Below are 15,482 nucleotides of genomic sequence, written 5' to 3'. Positions count from 1 at the left end.
GAGAGAGCTCGTTGGGGTGATAAAGCCAATCTGGAAACACTGTGTAGACGTTCTCCAAGAACTCAGCACACTCCAGGTGTGGAGAAAGTCTCCAGGTGGGATTAGCCTGTCATTTATCATAGGTAGGAATGTCCACACATGGACTTCCACAGGGACCCCCGAGACTACATATAGAACTTGGAGGTACCTGTAACATGGAACAGGATTTGGTGTTGCTGGAAGACTGGTCAGAGCAGTGGAAATTGCAGTTCAATGTTTCTGAATCATGAGCTGGGGATGGATAGTGGGTACAAAGCTCCCTGGGATGGGCACACTTTTAGGAACAGATACCAGTCCAGTGATGTAGTGTCACACAGTGCAGTGTTTATTGGTGCTGATTACAGGTGCTGTACAATGTTCCACAAAGTAACGGCAAAAACCTCAAAACCAAAATCCTAGCCATGTCCCGGCACTAACTACATAAACACGATTCCTGACTATCAGGGTACTGGGACAGTGGCCATTCTTTGTTCTGTTGAACTGTTGGGGAGAAGACACACTGGACACCTTGGCTGCCATTGTGCTATAAGCTGGGTGTCCGGTGCACTCCTGTACCTTTAAGGAGGGGTGGGCTCCCTCAGGTCCACCTGCCCTTGGTCTAGCTATTAAATACAAATGCATCTACTATGGGGGCTCACAAAATTTGTAGAGTTAGGACTACAGATTATCAGGGTGCCGTGACGTGGCTCTGTAGCTTACGCATGTGTTTGCAAATGTGTGCTAACTAAACCCCTGTTTTTAACGCATACTGTTAGACAGGGTAATTTGGTTTGTTTGCAGGCTGGCTGATAAGTCTCTTTTGTTGTGTGACATGCGTTGCCCGTTCAAGTGCTCCTTGCTGTGAAGGCCAGTTATAGACTGGGGCAGCGGCCATTTCTTGTACTATCAGGGTGAGCAAGCCTAGTGCTTGTCAGTCTCCAAAGATGCAGTTTTACAGCTTCCACCAACCTTCCATCTCTCCCAGACATGACTTGTCTGTTCCCAGGTATGAGAGCTCTGACTGCATGTTTCTGGTGAGTATAAATTACACCCGGGGAGAGGCGTGAAACCTGAGCTGGACCAAGGATCAGAGAGTATGAGGAGGAGCCTGGGAGATGTATGGACCCTGAACAGAACTTTTCCCAGCTCCCTCTGAGACACTCTGCTACATATCCCCCTTGATTAAACCCCAGGGTTGGCACAGCTGTGGCCCAACAGGAGTGAACCCGGGACCGGGCATCTACATTTCCCATCTTAGCCCCTGGTCTGTGTTTTACCATGAAGGAATAATCTTGAGGAGCCAAAAACCACCAGTTCACCCGCTATTTGTCTCCTTCTTTTGGGCCATCCATTGAGGGGATCATGGTCAGCTATCAGGTCAAACTCACCCTAACAAATAGTATCTTAGAGCATCCAAGGACCACTTTATGGCTAAACATTTCTTGTCAATTACTGCACATTTCTTTCCATGTTCATTACGTTTGTTTTCTGCTCAGGTACACTACAGGGTGTTCTTCCCCATTATGTACCTGTGACAACACTGCCCCAATACCAAAATCAGATGCATCCATTTGAACCACATAAAGCCTTGGAAAAACAAGTGGGTGTACAGTACTGGGTGTGCACAAGGGGGCCCTCTTCAGGACTTGGGAAGACTCTTCTGCCAATGGGTACCATCTTACCTTTACCAAGTCTTTCTCTTTTGCAAGGTCAGCCAGTGGAGCTGCTAGAGTTGAGAAATTTTGGATAGACCTTCTGTAGTACCCCGCAATACCAAGGAAGGTTCTGACCTGCTTCTTGTTTGCAGGACATGGCCATTCTTGGATGGCATCTATTTTGTTTTATGACGCCTTGTCCAATAGTGTAGCCCAAATACTTGGCATTTGCCATAAAACCTTCCTTGAAGAGAGAATCCAAGACCGCCTGGACAAGGGGCAAGTGAGATTCCCATTCAGTGCTATGTATGCCTATGTCAGACCCCAGGTTCAGTAATAATATTATCCTAAACCACTGAAGTCATACCAGGTAACTCTGAAAATGTGTCTCTGTTCCTTATCAGGAACTCTCTAGCTCCGTGCTTTTGGGAATGAGACAGTCTGTCTGGAATTGTGACTTCAGGGACTAGAGGGGACTCAGTACTCCCAGGAGTTCCAGGGGCAGACCCCACAGTCAGTGCCACCCTACCCTTCCAGGGGCATAACAGGTGTACATGGTATATCTGCTCAGGCTTTCTATTATCCGGTTGATATACTTTGTAATTCCCCAACTCTTTTAACCACTTCAAAGGATCCTTTTACTTAGCCAGGAACTTGCTTTCAACAGTGGGAACCAACACCAGGACCCGGTCACCAGATGAGAAAACCCCATTGTATATTCTTTGTTGGGCTTCCTGGGTGTGAACTTCGTGTTCTTCTACAATAGACGTGATTGCTGTAATCCTGTCCTGCATATGAGCGATATGCTCAATGACACTTTTGTGGGGTGTCTGCTCCCCCTCCCAGGTTTCCTTGGCTATGTCTAGGAGCTCCCGAAGATGATTCCCATAGAGTAACTCGAATGGAGAGTGGCCCATAGAGGACTGGGGAAGCTCCACCAGGCCATCAGTTTGAGGGTGTGTCACGGATAAAAACACGCCCACAGCGACTAGATAACCGAGGCGTGCACATGTGTGACTGGGAGACAGAGGGGGTGAGGGGGACTCTGAGCATATAAGGCTGGCCATGATACGCTTTCACAGCCCGCACTACCTCTGGTCACCACTAGAGGGAGACTCTCCTATCCAGCTGGCTGACCACACACAGGCAGATACAAATCTTACATACAATCTTGTGCACTCTAAGGGTTGGGGAACAGTCTAGCAATTGGCACACCCTTCTAGTATTCCTCCAGCTATCCTACAAGCTAGAACCCCGGTGTTAATCACTCTTCCACTGTCCACCCCCCCACACCAGACACACCACAAACGGTAGCTTGCCACCAGCCAACAGTTTGTCCACAGACTGATCTTCTGGGCCACCACACACACACAGATCTCCATCTGGCAGATCTGCTACTTTACAATCTCCATGCAATCTGCCAAAACGCAGTGCAATTGCATAAACATTGGCAATGAACTTAGACCACAAGTGGGAGATTTATGCACACCCCCAGATTTATATGGCACATGTACTGATGGTCCAATCAGAACCCTCCAGGCCCCAGCAGTGCCCCCAGCCCTGAATTCTCTCCAATGGAACTCTCCAGTGAAATCTCCTCTCATCAATTACTAGCCGGATTCTCTCTATTACCTCCTGTATGTACAAAACTCACCCAAATCTCTCCCCTCCTCACCATCCACTAGAAATTGGAGGAATTGTTTCTTCTTCCTGAAATCCAGACCTAGAGAGGAATAGAAAAGAACCAACAAACCCAACAAAGTCTTTTTATAGAGATTTATTCCATCAAATCCAAACTATTCTACACATATTTATTCCATGGAATATGAAGAGATTTTACTATCAATAATCACATCAAATCTGCGTGTTTATTGGACTTTATTCCCAGCAATAATCAATCAGGAATCCATGCCAGCAATCATCAGATCAATAGGAATGTTTCCAATATCCAGTGATCACGGTTTGATCCTCCAACATAACCAGTGCACAGAATGATAAATCTATCCCATGAAATGGATCTTATTGATTGGTTGATGTCATTTATTGATCTATTGATTCCCTTCTATGATAGAATCGATTGATTTCTCCATGTATTGATCATCCTCTCCATATACAGTTGTGTTCAAAATAATAGCAGTGTGTTGAAAAAAGTGAATAAAGCTGAAAATCCTTCTAATAGCTTTTATTTCCATCCACACAAATGCATTGGGAACACGACACATTCTATTCCAAATCAAAACATGAAGAAAAATACATCAAATTTGTGTTGTTCCTCTAAAAAAATGGAAGAAAAGTGAATATTAGACGGTTCAAAAAAATCGCAGTGTTTGTATTCTTCTTTACAAACTCAAACATTCACTATATAAACTGAGAAATGTTTGAAGATTTTCCTTTCCTTTGAATGACTTCATGAATATTTGGTTGTAGTCGCACTGTTTGTGAGAACTGCTGTACATCTGTGTTGCATGGAGTCACCCAACTTCTGGCCCCTGTGATCAGGTATTCCAGCCCAGGATGATTGGACCACATTCCACAGTTCTTCTCTATTTCTTGGTTTGGCCTCAGAAACGGCATTTTTGATGTCACCCCACAAGTTTTCTATTGGATGAAGATCCGGGGATTGGGCTGGCCACTCCATAACGTCCATCTTGTTGGTCTGGAACCAAGATGTTGCACGTTTACTGGTGTGTTTGGGGTCATTGTCTTGTTGGAACACCCTGTAACGGAACCGGAACCCAGACCGCACTGAGTTTTTCCGTTATACCGCAGCTTCTCCTGTCCGAACACCATCCACGAACCACACCCTTGAAATCCCTCAGGAAACAGACAATACCCAGCCCTTCATAAATCAGGAAGCCAACAACTTTTATTGTACACAAAACAACATGTTTTATACAGAGGGTGGGGAAAGACAACCAGGGACAGGAAACACATCATCAGCCCACCCTATCAGTGGGAAGGGCTACAGTATAGGCAGGAAACACCTCATCACCCCTCCCCATCCAACCAGACACAGAACAATGGGATGCAGCCATGCGGCAAAGGATATTGACCAACCCCCACACCAATACACAAACAGTACATCCCATAATAGTTGGCTGGACAGGAAGACACAGCACAATGGGGGGTAGCACATGGCAAACAGACAATGGACAGCCATGTGGCCTAGACAAAGGAGCACACACTATACACAAGACTCAGACATTCACATACACACCTTGTACCCCTTAACAGGCACAGGGTGGGTTAAACATAATGAGGGGGACATGAGCTGACCAAGCGGTCCCCCCACCCCCAAAAGTCACTCCCGTCACACACCCATTTCAAGGGCATTTCCTCTTCAGCATAAGGCAGCATGACCTCTTCAAGTATTCTGATGTATTCAAACTGATCCATGATCCCTGGTATGCGATAAATAGGCCCAACACCGTAGTATGAGAAACATCCCCATATCATGATGCTTGCACCACCATGCTTCACGGTCTTCACAGTGTACTGTGGCTTGAATTCAGTGTTTGGGGGTCATCTGACAAACTGTCTCCGCCCACTAGACCCAAAAAGAACAATCTTACTTCCATCAGTCCACAAAATGTGGAGTAATTTCTCTTTAGGCTGGTCAATGTGCTCTTTGGCAGATTGTAACCTCTTCAGCACGTGTCTTTTTCCCAACAGTGGGACTTTGCGGGGACTTCTTGCAGATAGCTTGGCTTCACATAGGAGTCTTCTAATTGTAACAGTCCTCACAGGGAACGTCACACCTTCTTTCATCTTCCTGGAGCTGATTGTTGGCTGAGTCCCCGCCATTTTGGCTATTCTTCTATCCATTCCAATGGTAGTTTTTCGCTTTCTTCCACGTCTTTCAGGTTTTGGTTGCCATTTTAAAGCATTTGCGATCATTTTAGCTGAGCAGCCGATCATTTTCTGCACTTCTTTATATGTTTTCCCCTCTCCAATCAACTTTTTAATCAAGGTACGCTGTTCTTCTGAACAATGTCTGGAACGACCCATTTTCCTCAGAATTTCAGAGAGAAATGCACTGTAACCAGCATGTCCAACATTTGCTGCCTTCCTTCCTTAAATAAGGGCAATAATTGCCACCTGTTTATCAAAGAATGAATGACCTCACTAATAGAACTCCACACGGCTATTATTTTGAACACGCCCCTTTCAATGAGTGATTCAATGACACAGAATCAGCAGCATGCATGTCATGACTGTCGGGTCTGTTGGATTTCTATGACTCTACTACACCTGCTAGGAAATTATTTGCCATGTAGAGATATCATTTCCACCAAAAACAGTGATTGATCCGGTTAGTGATGTCTGACGGCTATTATTTTCAACACAACTGTATCTCTTCACCTTGTGTAACATCATACAAATCCTGAATGCTATAAATCTCAGTCCTGTCCATGAATTGTATGTGACTCGGGTCTTTATAATACCATATACTGGACTGTTACTTCATTCCCTATTTTTATATTGTCTTCTTACACCTGTCCTGATGAAGTGACACTTTGAAGCCATGAAACGCGTTGATGGTGTATTTTACATTCACTTGTCCAGAAAACACCGACCTTCTGAAGAAAACATTTCAGAGTTTCCTCCTTTACTATGGGCTCCTCTGCTGACCTCACCCTCATTTTTTCTTGGGGTGAAAGTTCTCCACCGGGGTCCAAATCCTGCTTAGTATATGATGATCTGGTATCACCGCTCTCTGCCCTGCCCCCCCCCCCCACATTCACTGGGCTGTGGAGGGGGAGGGTGCGGTTGGTCCAGACTCTGATCTCGGGATCTTTCCCCAGCCTGGACCGGCTGAGTGACGTCAGCTGACAGCCGGTTTCACCTGAAAACGGGTCACAGGAGTTCAGAATGAACTGCACTCCTCTGATCCACAGGAGAAGTACAGACAAAAGAGCTTTGCCTGAACTTCTCCTTCAAAGAATATGTTCCTCCAACATGTCCTATTCCTGATCTGTGCCGGCTGTCCCATGTCCTGGTATGAAGACGTCTCCTCTTCTCTCTGTATTATTTCCTTTGTGTGAGATCCCCGGAGATCCTGCCAGTCCCTCTGATTCCCTATTAAAACTGACCACACTAGGCATGAGAGCTCAGCGTGGTTAGTTTTGTATCTTTGCTGGGAGCTCAGTCTGCTCTCCTCCAATCACCAGACGTGTCCTCACACCCCCTCCCTGCACAGCCATTCACTGGGAAGACCAGTGAACTGAAGACAAGTAATCACATGAACAGTAGTAAGGAAGATGTCACTTCCTGATATCATTGCTGACTACTAGTGAAATCTGTGAATGATCACCGAGGTCACATGGTACAGGGCTATTCCCAACAGACTTGTACCATGTGACCAGCTCTGACCAATCACAGCTCTCACAGTATTTCTCAATGGCTGAAAGAATGCAGCCGGAGAGAAGGAGAAATTATTGCTTTTACAGCCTTTATGGGTGTAAAAAAACCCATAAATAATAATATAAAAAAAATAAAAATGTAAAAAATTTTTTTGAAAAATTATAATTTTGGGTTATTTTTTTTACTTAAAAGATAGATGAATACATTTTGGCTGATTTATGAAGAAAGATTATTTATTTGCAAAATTTCATAAGAAAATCACTTTTTTTTTTAATTTTTGGACATTTTCATTTATATAGCAAACAAATAAAAATTCCAGCACTGAATACCACCAAAATAAAGTTTTATCTGTCTCAGAGTGCGGGAGTGTGACCTCAGAGTGCGGGAGTGTGACCTCAGAGTGCGGGAGTGTGACCTCAGAGTGCGGGAGTGTGACCTCAGAGTGCGGGTGTGACCTCATGGTGTGGGAGTGTGACCTCAGGGTGCGGGAGTGTGACCTCAGGGTGCGGGAGTGTGACCTCAGAGTGCTGGAGTGTGACCTCAGAGTGCTGGAGTGTGACCTCAGGGTGCGGGAGTGTGACCTCAGGGTGCGGGAGTACGACCTCAGAGTGCTGGAGTGTGACCCCAGGGTGCGGGAGTGTGACCCCAGGGTGCGGGAGTGTGACCCCAGGGTGCGGGAGTGTGACCCCAGGGTGCGGGAGTGTGACCCCAGGGTGCGGGAGTGTGACCTCAGGGTGCGGGAGTGTGACCTCAGAGTGTGGGAGTGTGACCTCACGGTGCGAGAGTGTGACCTCAGGGTGCGGGAGTGTGACCTCAGGGTGCGGGAGTGTGACCTCAGGGATTAGTATGGGGGCGTGTCTGATGAAGGAAACCAAGGGCTCTATTTATAGAACATTCATTGGACCAATGAGACAATCATTCCTCCAGCTGTGACAACATCCGGCCCTATGTTAAGTAACACAGTGATTTCCTATGATCGCCGGCTCCATCTAGTGGCCACAATGAGGTGATTTTTCTGAAATATCTCCATCAGTAAAACTAGCCCAATATGATATTATGGCCACTAGATGGAGCCAATGATCATAAGAAATAAAATACGGCCAAAACTCCTCCCAGATGGAGAATGCAGGTCACATCCGGTCAACATTGTTCTCCATAGACCTCCAAGTGTTTGTGAAATCTCCCACCACAAAATGTACTCAGCCAATCACAGGGCAGGACTCCATTTTTATTGTTGTGTCCTGCAGAGTCTACAGTACTCATGCGTGTCGGAGTATGATCTCAGGGATGAGGATGAAGCCCTGTCTGACAAACGAAGATAAGGGGGCTATTTATAGGAAATGACATTATGGCCACTAGATGGAGACAACGTTCATAGAAAATAAATACGGGCAGAATGTCGGTCACATTTGTTCCTCAATTTACTTTTTGTTTTAGACCCCTAAATGGTTACAAAATCTTCCACCACAAAATCTACTCAGCCAATCACAGGGCAGGACTCCATTTATATTCTTCTCCTGCCATCAATGGCCAACCCGGTCCCACACTTCATCCATGTCTTTGGGGACCTCTGATCTCCTTGAACTGTTTCTTCCATGATGAAGATCAGCCATGGAGTATATCTGAGGTGTATATCAGGGTGTGCTTCTTCCCCACATGAGAGCTGGGATGTCCAGCAACATTCATCTAGAAGACATTTCCCGCACTCAAGGCACTAATACACCTCCAGGGTTGTGTGGGATCCCTGATGTACAGGAAGACAGGACTTCAGAGAGGAACATTTCCCTCACTCAGGACAGGAAAGTGGCTTCTCCCCTGTGTGAGATCTCTGATGTTTGTGCAGACTGGAGTTCTCTAAAAAACATTTCCTGCACTCAGAACAGGAATACGGCTTCTCACGCGTGTGAGATCTCTGATGTGTGTAAAGATTGGACTTCTGTGAAAAACATTTCCCGCACTCAGGACAGGAATACGGTTTCTCCCCCATGTGAGATCTCTGATGTGTGTAAAGATTGGACTTCTTTGAAAAACATTTCCCACACTCAGGACAGGAATACGGCTTCTCCCCTGTGTGAGATCTAAGATGTGCGTGAAGACTAGCCTTGCCTGAAAAACTTTTCTCGCACAGAGAACAGGAATACGGCTTCTCCCCTGTGTGAGATCTCTGATGTGAGTAAAGATTGGACTTATCTGAAAAACATTTCCCGCACTCAGGACAGGCATAAGGCTTCTCTCCTGTGTGAGATCTCTGATGTCTGTGAAGACTAGTTTTGTCTGAAAAACATTTCCCGCACTCAGGACAGGAATACGGCTTCTCCCCTGTGTGAGATCTCTGATGTCTGTAAAGATGGGATGTTTTTGAAAAACATTTCCCGCACTCAGAACAGAAATACGGCTTCTCCCCTGTGTGCAATCTCTGATGTATGTAAAGATTGGACTTTTGTGAAAAACATTTCCCGCACTCAGGACAGGAATACGGCTTCTCCCCCATGTGAGATCTTTTATGCCTATTAAGATTGGATTTATAATGGAAACCCTTCCCGCACTCAGTACAGGAGAACCTCTTCCAATTTGGAAGGCCGGCCTGGTCCCACACAGTCTGAAGTTCCTCAGGATACGAGGAATCCGATGGTCCATCTACACTGGGTGGTGCCGGATGGACATTGGAGGGAGCCGGGTTTTCTCCTGGACTATACTGTGTGATGTCCTCATCTTCTACATTCCAGTCTGGAGACAAAGTGAGACAATCCTCGGAGGTTTTCCTCATCTCCCGGCCATGGACTAAAATACAAAGACAAAGAGGATTACTAGACAGGAGCTGATTGGTTCCCCCAAACCAGGAATCTGCCCACATCAGGCAGCTTGGTCTCTGAGGAGCTTACAATTCCACCCTCAAGGGAACTAGGAAATGGCTCCTCTGATCTCCTACCAGGTCATTTCTTTATTCATGGACCTTAGTCAGAGAGTGAGGAAACAACCAGAACTGTCTTTTATAGGAGGGACAGTGATGAGGGGATTATAGGACGAGGGTCCCCACCCCCTCTATCACTCATCGCCATCTTCCCAACACAAGAAGTACTGCACTTCCTTATTTAGTCCATGATTTAGTCATGAAGAACAGCGGGGCTGAGCCCCACCAGAGGTCAGAGAGTGAGGATGGGGGGAGAACAACCAAGATGAAGACTGGACTGATCCTGAAGACCACCATCATTGGGGTATTGACTCCTCCCTCATTATCACTTTCTGTTTAAGGGTCCAAAGTTGGAGGATGTGATCACATTATTATCACCATGTAAAAGTCTGTGCTCCAATCACATCATCCGATATAAAATGTCCAGCTGGTAGGAAATGGGGGGAACAAAAGAGAATCCATATTATGTGTATATATAGCAGTGGGGGGAGGGGGGAGAGCAGAAGTCAGGAGTATGTAATGTACAACATAGAGTATATAGTGCAGGGTCAGGAGTATGTAATGTACAACATAGAGTATATAGTGCAGGGGTCAGGAGTATGTAATGTACAACATAGAGTATATAGTGCAGGGGTCAGGAGGATGTAATGTACAACATAGAGTATATAGTGCAGGGGTCAGGAGTATGTAATGTACAATATAAATTATACAGTGTAAGGGTCAGGACTCATAATATTGGTATTCAGTAATCAGTGGAAGTTTAAATGTTTACTGTAGACAAGTTGCAGAGATCCCACACCGCTGCCTCCCATCTCCTGAGACTGCACTCAGTGACTTGGGTCTGAGATACTACAGACATATCCCTCCACCCGGCACAGCCAGCAGACCACAGAGCAAGGAACCCTGGGAGAATTGTTCTGTCAGAGATCTTACTAGATCCAGGCATGGGGAAGAAGATCCAAAGCACATAATCGAGGTCAATTAACATATTTTTGCCAGCTGAACCCCAGAACCTCCATAAATCCAGTCTAGAGACATAAATTGTGTCTGCAGCACAGAGAAGGAAGATTATCCGAGAGAAATCCAGGAATACAGGACGGGGAACACAGCTCAGGAAAGTGACCAGGGGATTACAGGCTGATATCACCCAGTCCCCGCCCTACTCTGGACCAATCAGTGAGCAGTATGGGTGGAGGAATGGATTTAGTGTTCATGACCCACCTGTGCTGATCTCTGTAGGAGTGTCCTCCTCTATAAATGTCCCCGTTATTCCATCCTCCTCCATAGACTGCTGATCATCCCTCACATACGCCTCTTCTTCTTCTGCTTTCACCTCAAATTCTATATCGATTGGATCTTCACCCTAATAAAATAATAATAGAAGAGCTCATCTGTAAAACATAAACTCCAATATTGTAGCATCACATAAAAAAAAAATCACTTCTATGAGTCCATGTTCTGAATGCTCCAGCCCACCAACCTTGCAATGGGGAGGAATGGTGTGACCTTCCTGTGTGGAATCCCGGGAATAGAGGACGGGGACATCTCTCTGGTGGGTTCCTGGTATTAGGTGGCTCCATCATATCCTTGTGTCCTTCTGAAAACTCCTCCATCACTCCATACTCCTCATCCTCCTCTTTATACTCTTCTTTAACATCAATATTATCATCCCCGAGGATTCCACTCTGAAAGATATAATAAAACATTCATTGTAACAAACATGCTGTGTATAAATCACAACTACCAATAATTGTCACTCATCTACCTGATGATGGTGAGGGATGGTGTGACCTTCCTGTGTGGAATCCCGGGAATACAGAGGACGGGGACATCTCTCTGGTGGGTTCCCATGACTGGATCCATCTGTAGGAAACACACACACTGACTGAATCCATTGTTTCTATGTGTTTATCAGATGATGGGGGATCTAGGTGGATCCTCCGTACTGCTCTCTCCTTTACAATAAAGTCTCCTCTTACCCGGTGATGTGAGGGGCGGCTGATTGTCCATCATGACGTCCTTGTAGAGATCCTTGTGTCCTTCTAAATACTCCCACTCCTCCATGGAGAAATAGACAGTGACACCCTGACACCTTATAGGAACCTGACACACACAATGATACAGTCACCATCCAGACACATCCCTTGTCTGTTACTGGAGAATGTCCCAGAATTCCCGGCACCGCTCACCTCTCCTGTCAGCAGCTCAGTGATCTCTCTGGTGACTTCTAGAATCTTCTTCTTCTTTCTCTCTTCTATCAGGGAGGGAGGTGGAGGCAATGTGATGTCATAGGATTCTCTGACTCTGGATGGAGGGACATTGGGAGGAGGAGCTGTGAGGTCACTGTGATGTCATAGGACATATAGACTCTGGATAGAGAGACATTTGGATGGGGAGATTTGAGGGGTCCTCTATATGAGGCTCCCCTATAAACCAAATCCTTGCTCCTGGGTGCGTCCTACCTCTCCTAAACTGAAGAGTGACCTTTGACCTTTACCATCCAGAAATCTGTCTGGAATCTGTGGAAGTAAGCTGTCATGTGATCAGGTGACGTGCGGAGGAACGGAGTGTAAATAGCAGACAATTGTCTCCAGAGCCCCTAATGGTGGGGATGGATTTGGCGGCGTGCTGGTGCCAAGTTTCCTCCCCCCAGGGTCACTGCAGGTGTGGAGAAAAGCTGTGTAAGAGGATATGGAGGAGAGATGAGGAGGAGATCCAGGAATCAGGAGAAAGGTCAGGGCAAGCAACAGACGAGCGCATCCAAGAGACCAAGCCGGGGTCACTACACAGAAAATCAATCCAAGGAAACAACAGGCAGGACGAGGAATAGCAAGAAGGAGCTGAGAGACAAATGAGAATATTGCTCAGCCAATGGGAGATGATCTCAGCATGACTTCCATCATGAAGGAGATGAGGGGGAGGGGAGGAAGTCACTGAAGGTGACCATAGATCCATGGAAATTCAGCTGGTTCAGCAGGGATCGCTCACATTTCCATCCATGTGTGGCCACTGCCGGATAAAAGCCACTCCCCCAGCGGCTGCAGCCAATAGCTTCAGTGCTGATCTGTGTATTCTGAGAACGGAGGAGTCCCCCCATTGTCAGAATACAAGAGTGCAGCGGGGAGGATTCCCCCATCCACCTCCAATGTGTGGATGGGGGATCCCTTCTATCTCCTTCCATGACCTTTTTGTCTCCGGCTCCCTTAACCTACTAGCAATTACAGAAACCTGGCTCCAAGCAGCAGATTCTGCTTCCCCCGCAGCACTTCCCTATGGAGGCCACATCTGGACCCACTCACCCAGACACAGTGGTCAGAAAGGTGGTGGGGTTGGTTTGCTTCTGTCCCCACTGAGCACCTTTCAAGTCCCCCCTAACCCTCCCTCTCTATCCTTCTCTTCTTCCCAGACTCACTGCATCCGGCTGTTTTCTCCCATTTCTCTGAGGATTGCAGTGATCTATCGGCCTCCTGGACCCGTCTCCCGCTTTCTTGATGATTTCTCCACCTGGCTGCCCTACTTTCTCTCCTCTGAGCTACAAACTATCATTCTCAGAGATTTTACCATCCCTATTAATGTCAACAACCCGGCTACACCCCAACTCTTCAACATAACCTCATCTTTTGCATTAGCACAATGTATACAGTCCTCCACTCACTCTGATGGGAATACATTACACCTTGTTTTCTTCCATCTTTGCACTCCCTACAACCTCACAAACACCCCCTTTCCTCTCTCTGATCACAATCTCATCACCTTCACAGTCTCCTCGTCTTCAAACACCTATCCCTCCAAGCAGCCAACAATTACCCGCAGAAACCTTCACAACTTGAACCCGGCTCCTTTCCACTCTGCAACTGACCAACTCTGACAGAATCTCTCCCCTGTCCTGCCCTGACCTGGCCACTGCTGTCTACAACAGTTCACTTTCATCCACACTGGACTCACTTGCTCCTCTAACAACACGAAGCATTAGGCCCCAACTATTACATCCGTGACAGACTGACCACACCAGACATCTTAAATGACATAGTCGTGCGCTGGAGCGATTGTTACGTAAAACCAAATCCCAGCAAGCATTCACCCGATATAAATCTGCTTTCTTCACATACAATTCCTCCCTCCATGCTGCCAAACAAGCCTACCACCAACCTGAACAACTTAAGACCCATCTCCCTGCTGCCATTTACCTCTAAACTCCTAGAACGCTTAGTCTACAATGGCCTGAGCTCCCACCTCACCGACAACAACCTTCTTCACCCTTTACAGTCTGGATTTTGCTCACTACACTCCACTGAAACTGCCCTACTAAACCTCACTAATGATCTACTAACTGCTAAAACCAATGGCCACTACTCCGTACTCATCCCAACCAATGGCCACTACTCCATACTCATCCCAACCAATGGCCACTACTCCATACTCATCCCAACCAATGGCCACTACTCCATACTAATCCCAACCAATGGCCACTACTCCGTACTCATCCCAACCAATGGCCACTACTCCCTACTCATCCCAACCAATGGCCACTACTCCCTACTCATCCCAACCAATGGTCACTACTCCATACTAATCCCAACCAATGACCACTACTCCATACTCATCCCAACCAATGGCCACTTCTCCGTACTCATCCCAACCAATGGCCACTACTCCGTACTCATCCCAACCAATGGTCACTACTCTGTACTCAGCCCAACCAATGGCCACTACTCCGTACTCATCCCAACCAATGGCCACTACTCCATACTCATCCCAACCAATGGCCACTACTCCGTACTCATCCCAACCAATGGCCACTACTCCGTACTCCTCCCAACCGATGGCCACTATTCCATACTCATCCCAACCAATGGTCGCTATTCCGTACTCATCCCAACCAATGGTCGCTACTCCATACTCATCCCAACCAATGGCCACTACTCCATACTCATCCCAACCAATGGCCACTACTCCGTACTCATCCCAACCGATGGCCACTACTCCGTACTCATCCCAACCGATGGCCACAACTCCATACTCATCCCAACCAATGGTTGCTATTCCGTACTCATCCCAACCAATGGCCACTACTCCATACTCATCCCAACCAATGGTCACTACTCCGTACTCATCCCAACCGATGGCCACTACTCCATACTCATCCCAACCAATGGTCGCTATTCCGTACTCATCCCAACCAATGGTCGCTACTCCATACTCATCCCAACCAATGGCCACTACTCCGTACTAATCCCAACGAATGGCCACTACTCCATACTAATCCCAACCAATGGCCACTACTCCATACTAATCCCAACCAATGGCCACTACTCTGTACTAATCCCATCCAATGGCCACTACTCCGTACTAATCCCAACCAATGACCACTACTCCATACTAATCCCAACCAATAGCCACTAATCCATACTAATCCCAACCAATGGCCACTACTCCGTACTCATCCCAACCAATGGCCACTACTCCGTACTCCTCCCAACCAATGGCCACTACTTCGTACTCCTCCCAACCAATGGCCACTACTCCATACTCAT

General features: G+C 46.7%; 1 protein-coding gene across 1 annotated transcript in view; it reads right to left on the bottom strand.

Annotated features, from left to right (window-relative positions):
- Nucleotides 1-15,482, bottom strand: part of LOC149445436 (uncharacterized) — a 194,079-nt gene that overhangs the window by 121,658 nt on the left and 56,939 nt on the right. Inside the window, exon 5 of the mRNA XM_089653838.1 lies at nucleotides 8,910-9,526. Coding sequence (XP_089509964.1) covers nucleotides 8,910-9,526 — 617 coding nt within the window. The remainder of the gene's footprint in view (nucleotides 1-8,909; nucleotides 9,527-15,482) is intronic.

This window comes from Staurois parvus, unplaced genomic scaffold, assembly GCF_062004578.1.
Source record: "Staurois parvus isolate SC_StPar_1 unplaced genomic scaffold, SC_StPar_1.0 ptg000721l, whole genome shotgun sequence".
NCBI classification, from domain to species: Eukaryota; Metazoa; Chordata; class Amphibia; order Anura; family Ranidae; genus Staurois; species Staurois parvus.
The sequence above is the reverse complement of the archived record's forward strand: the minus strand, read 5'-3'. Positions and strand labels throughout refer to the sequence as shown.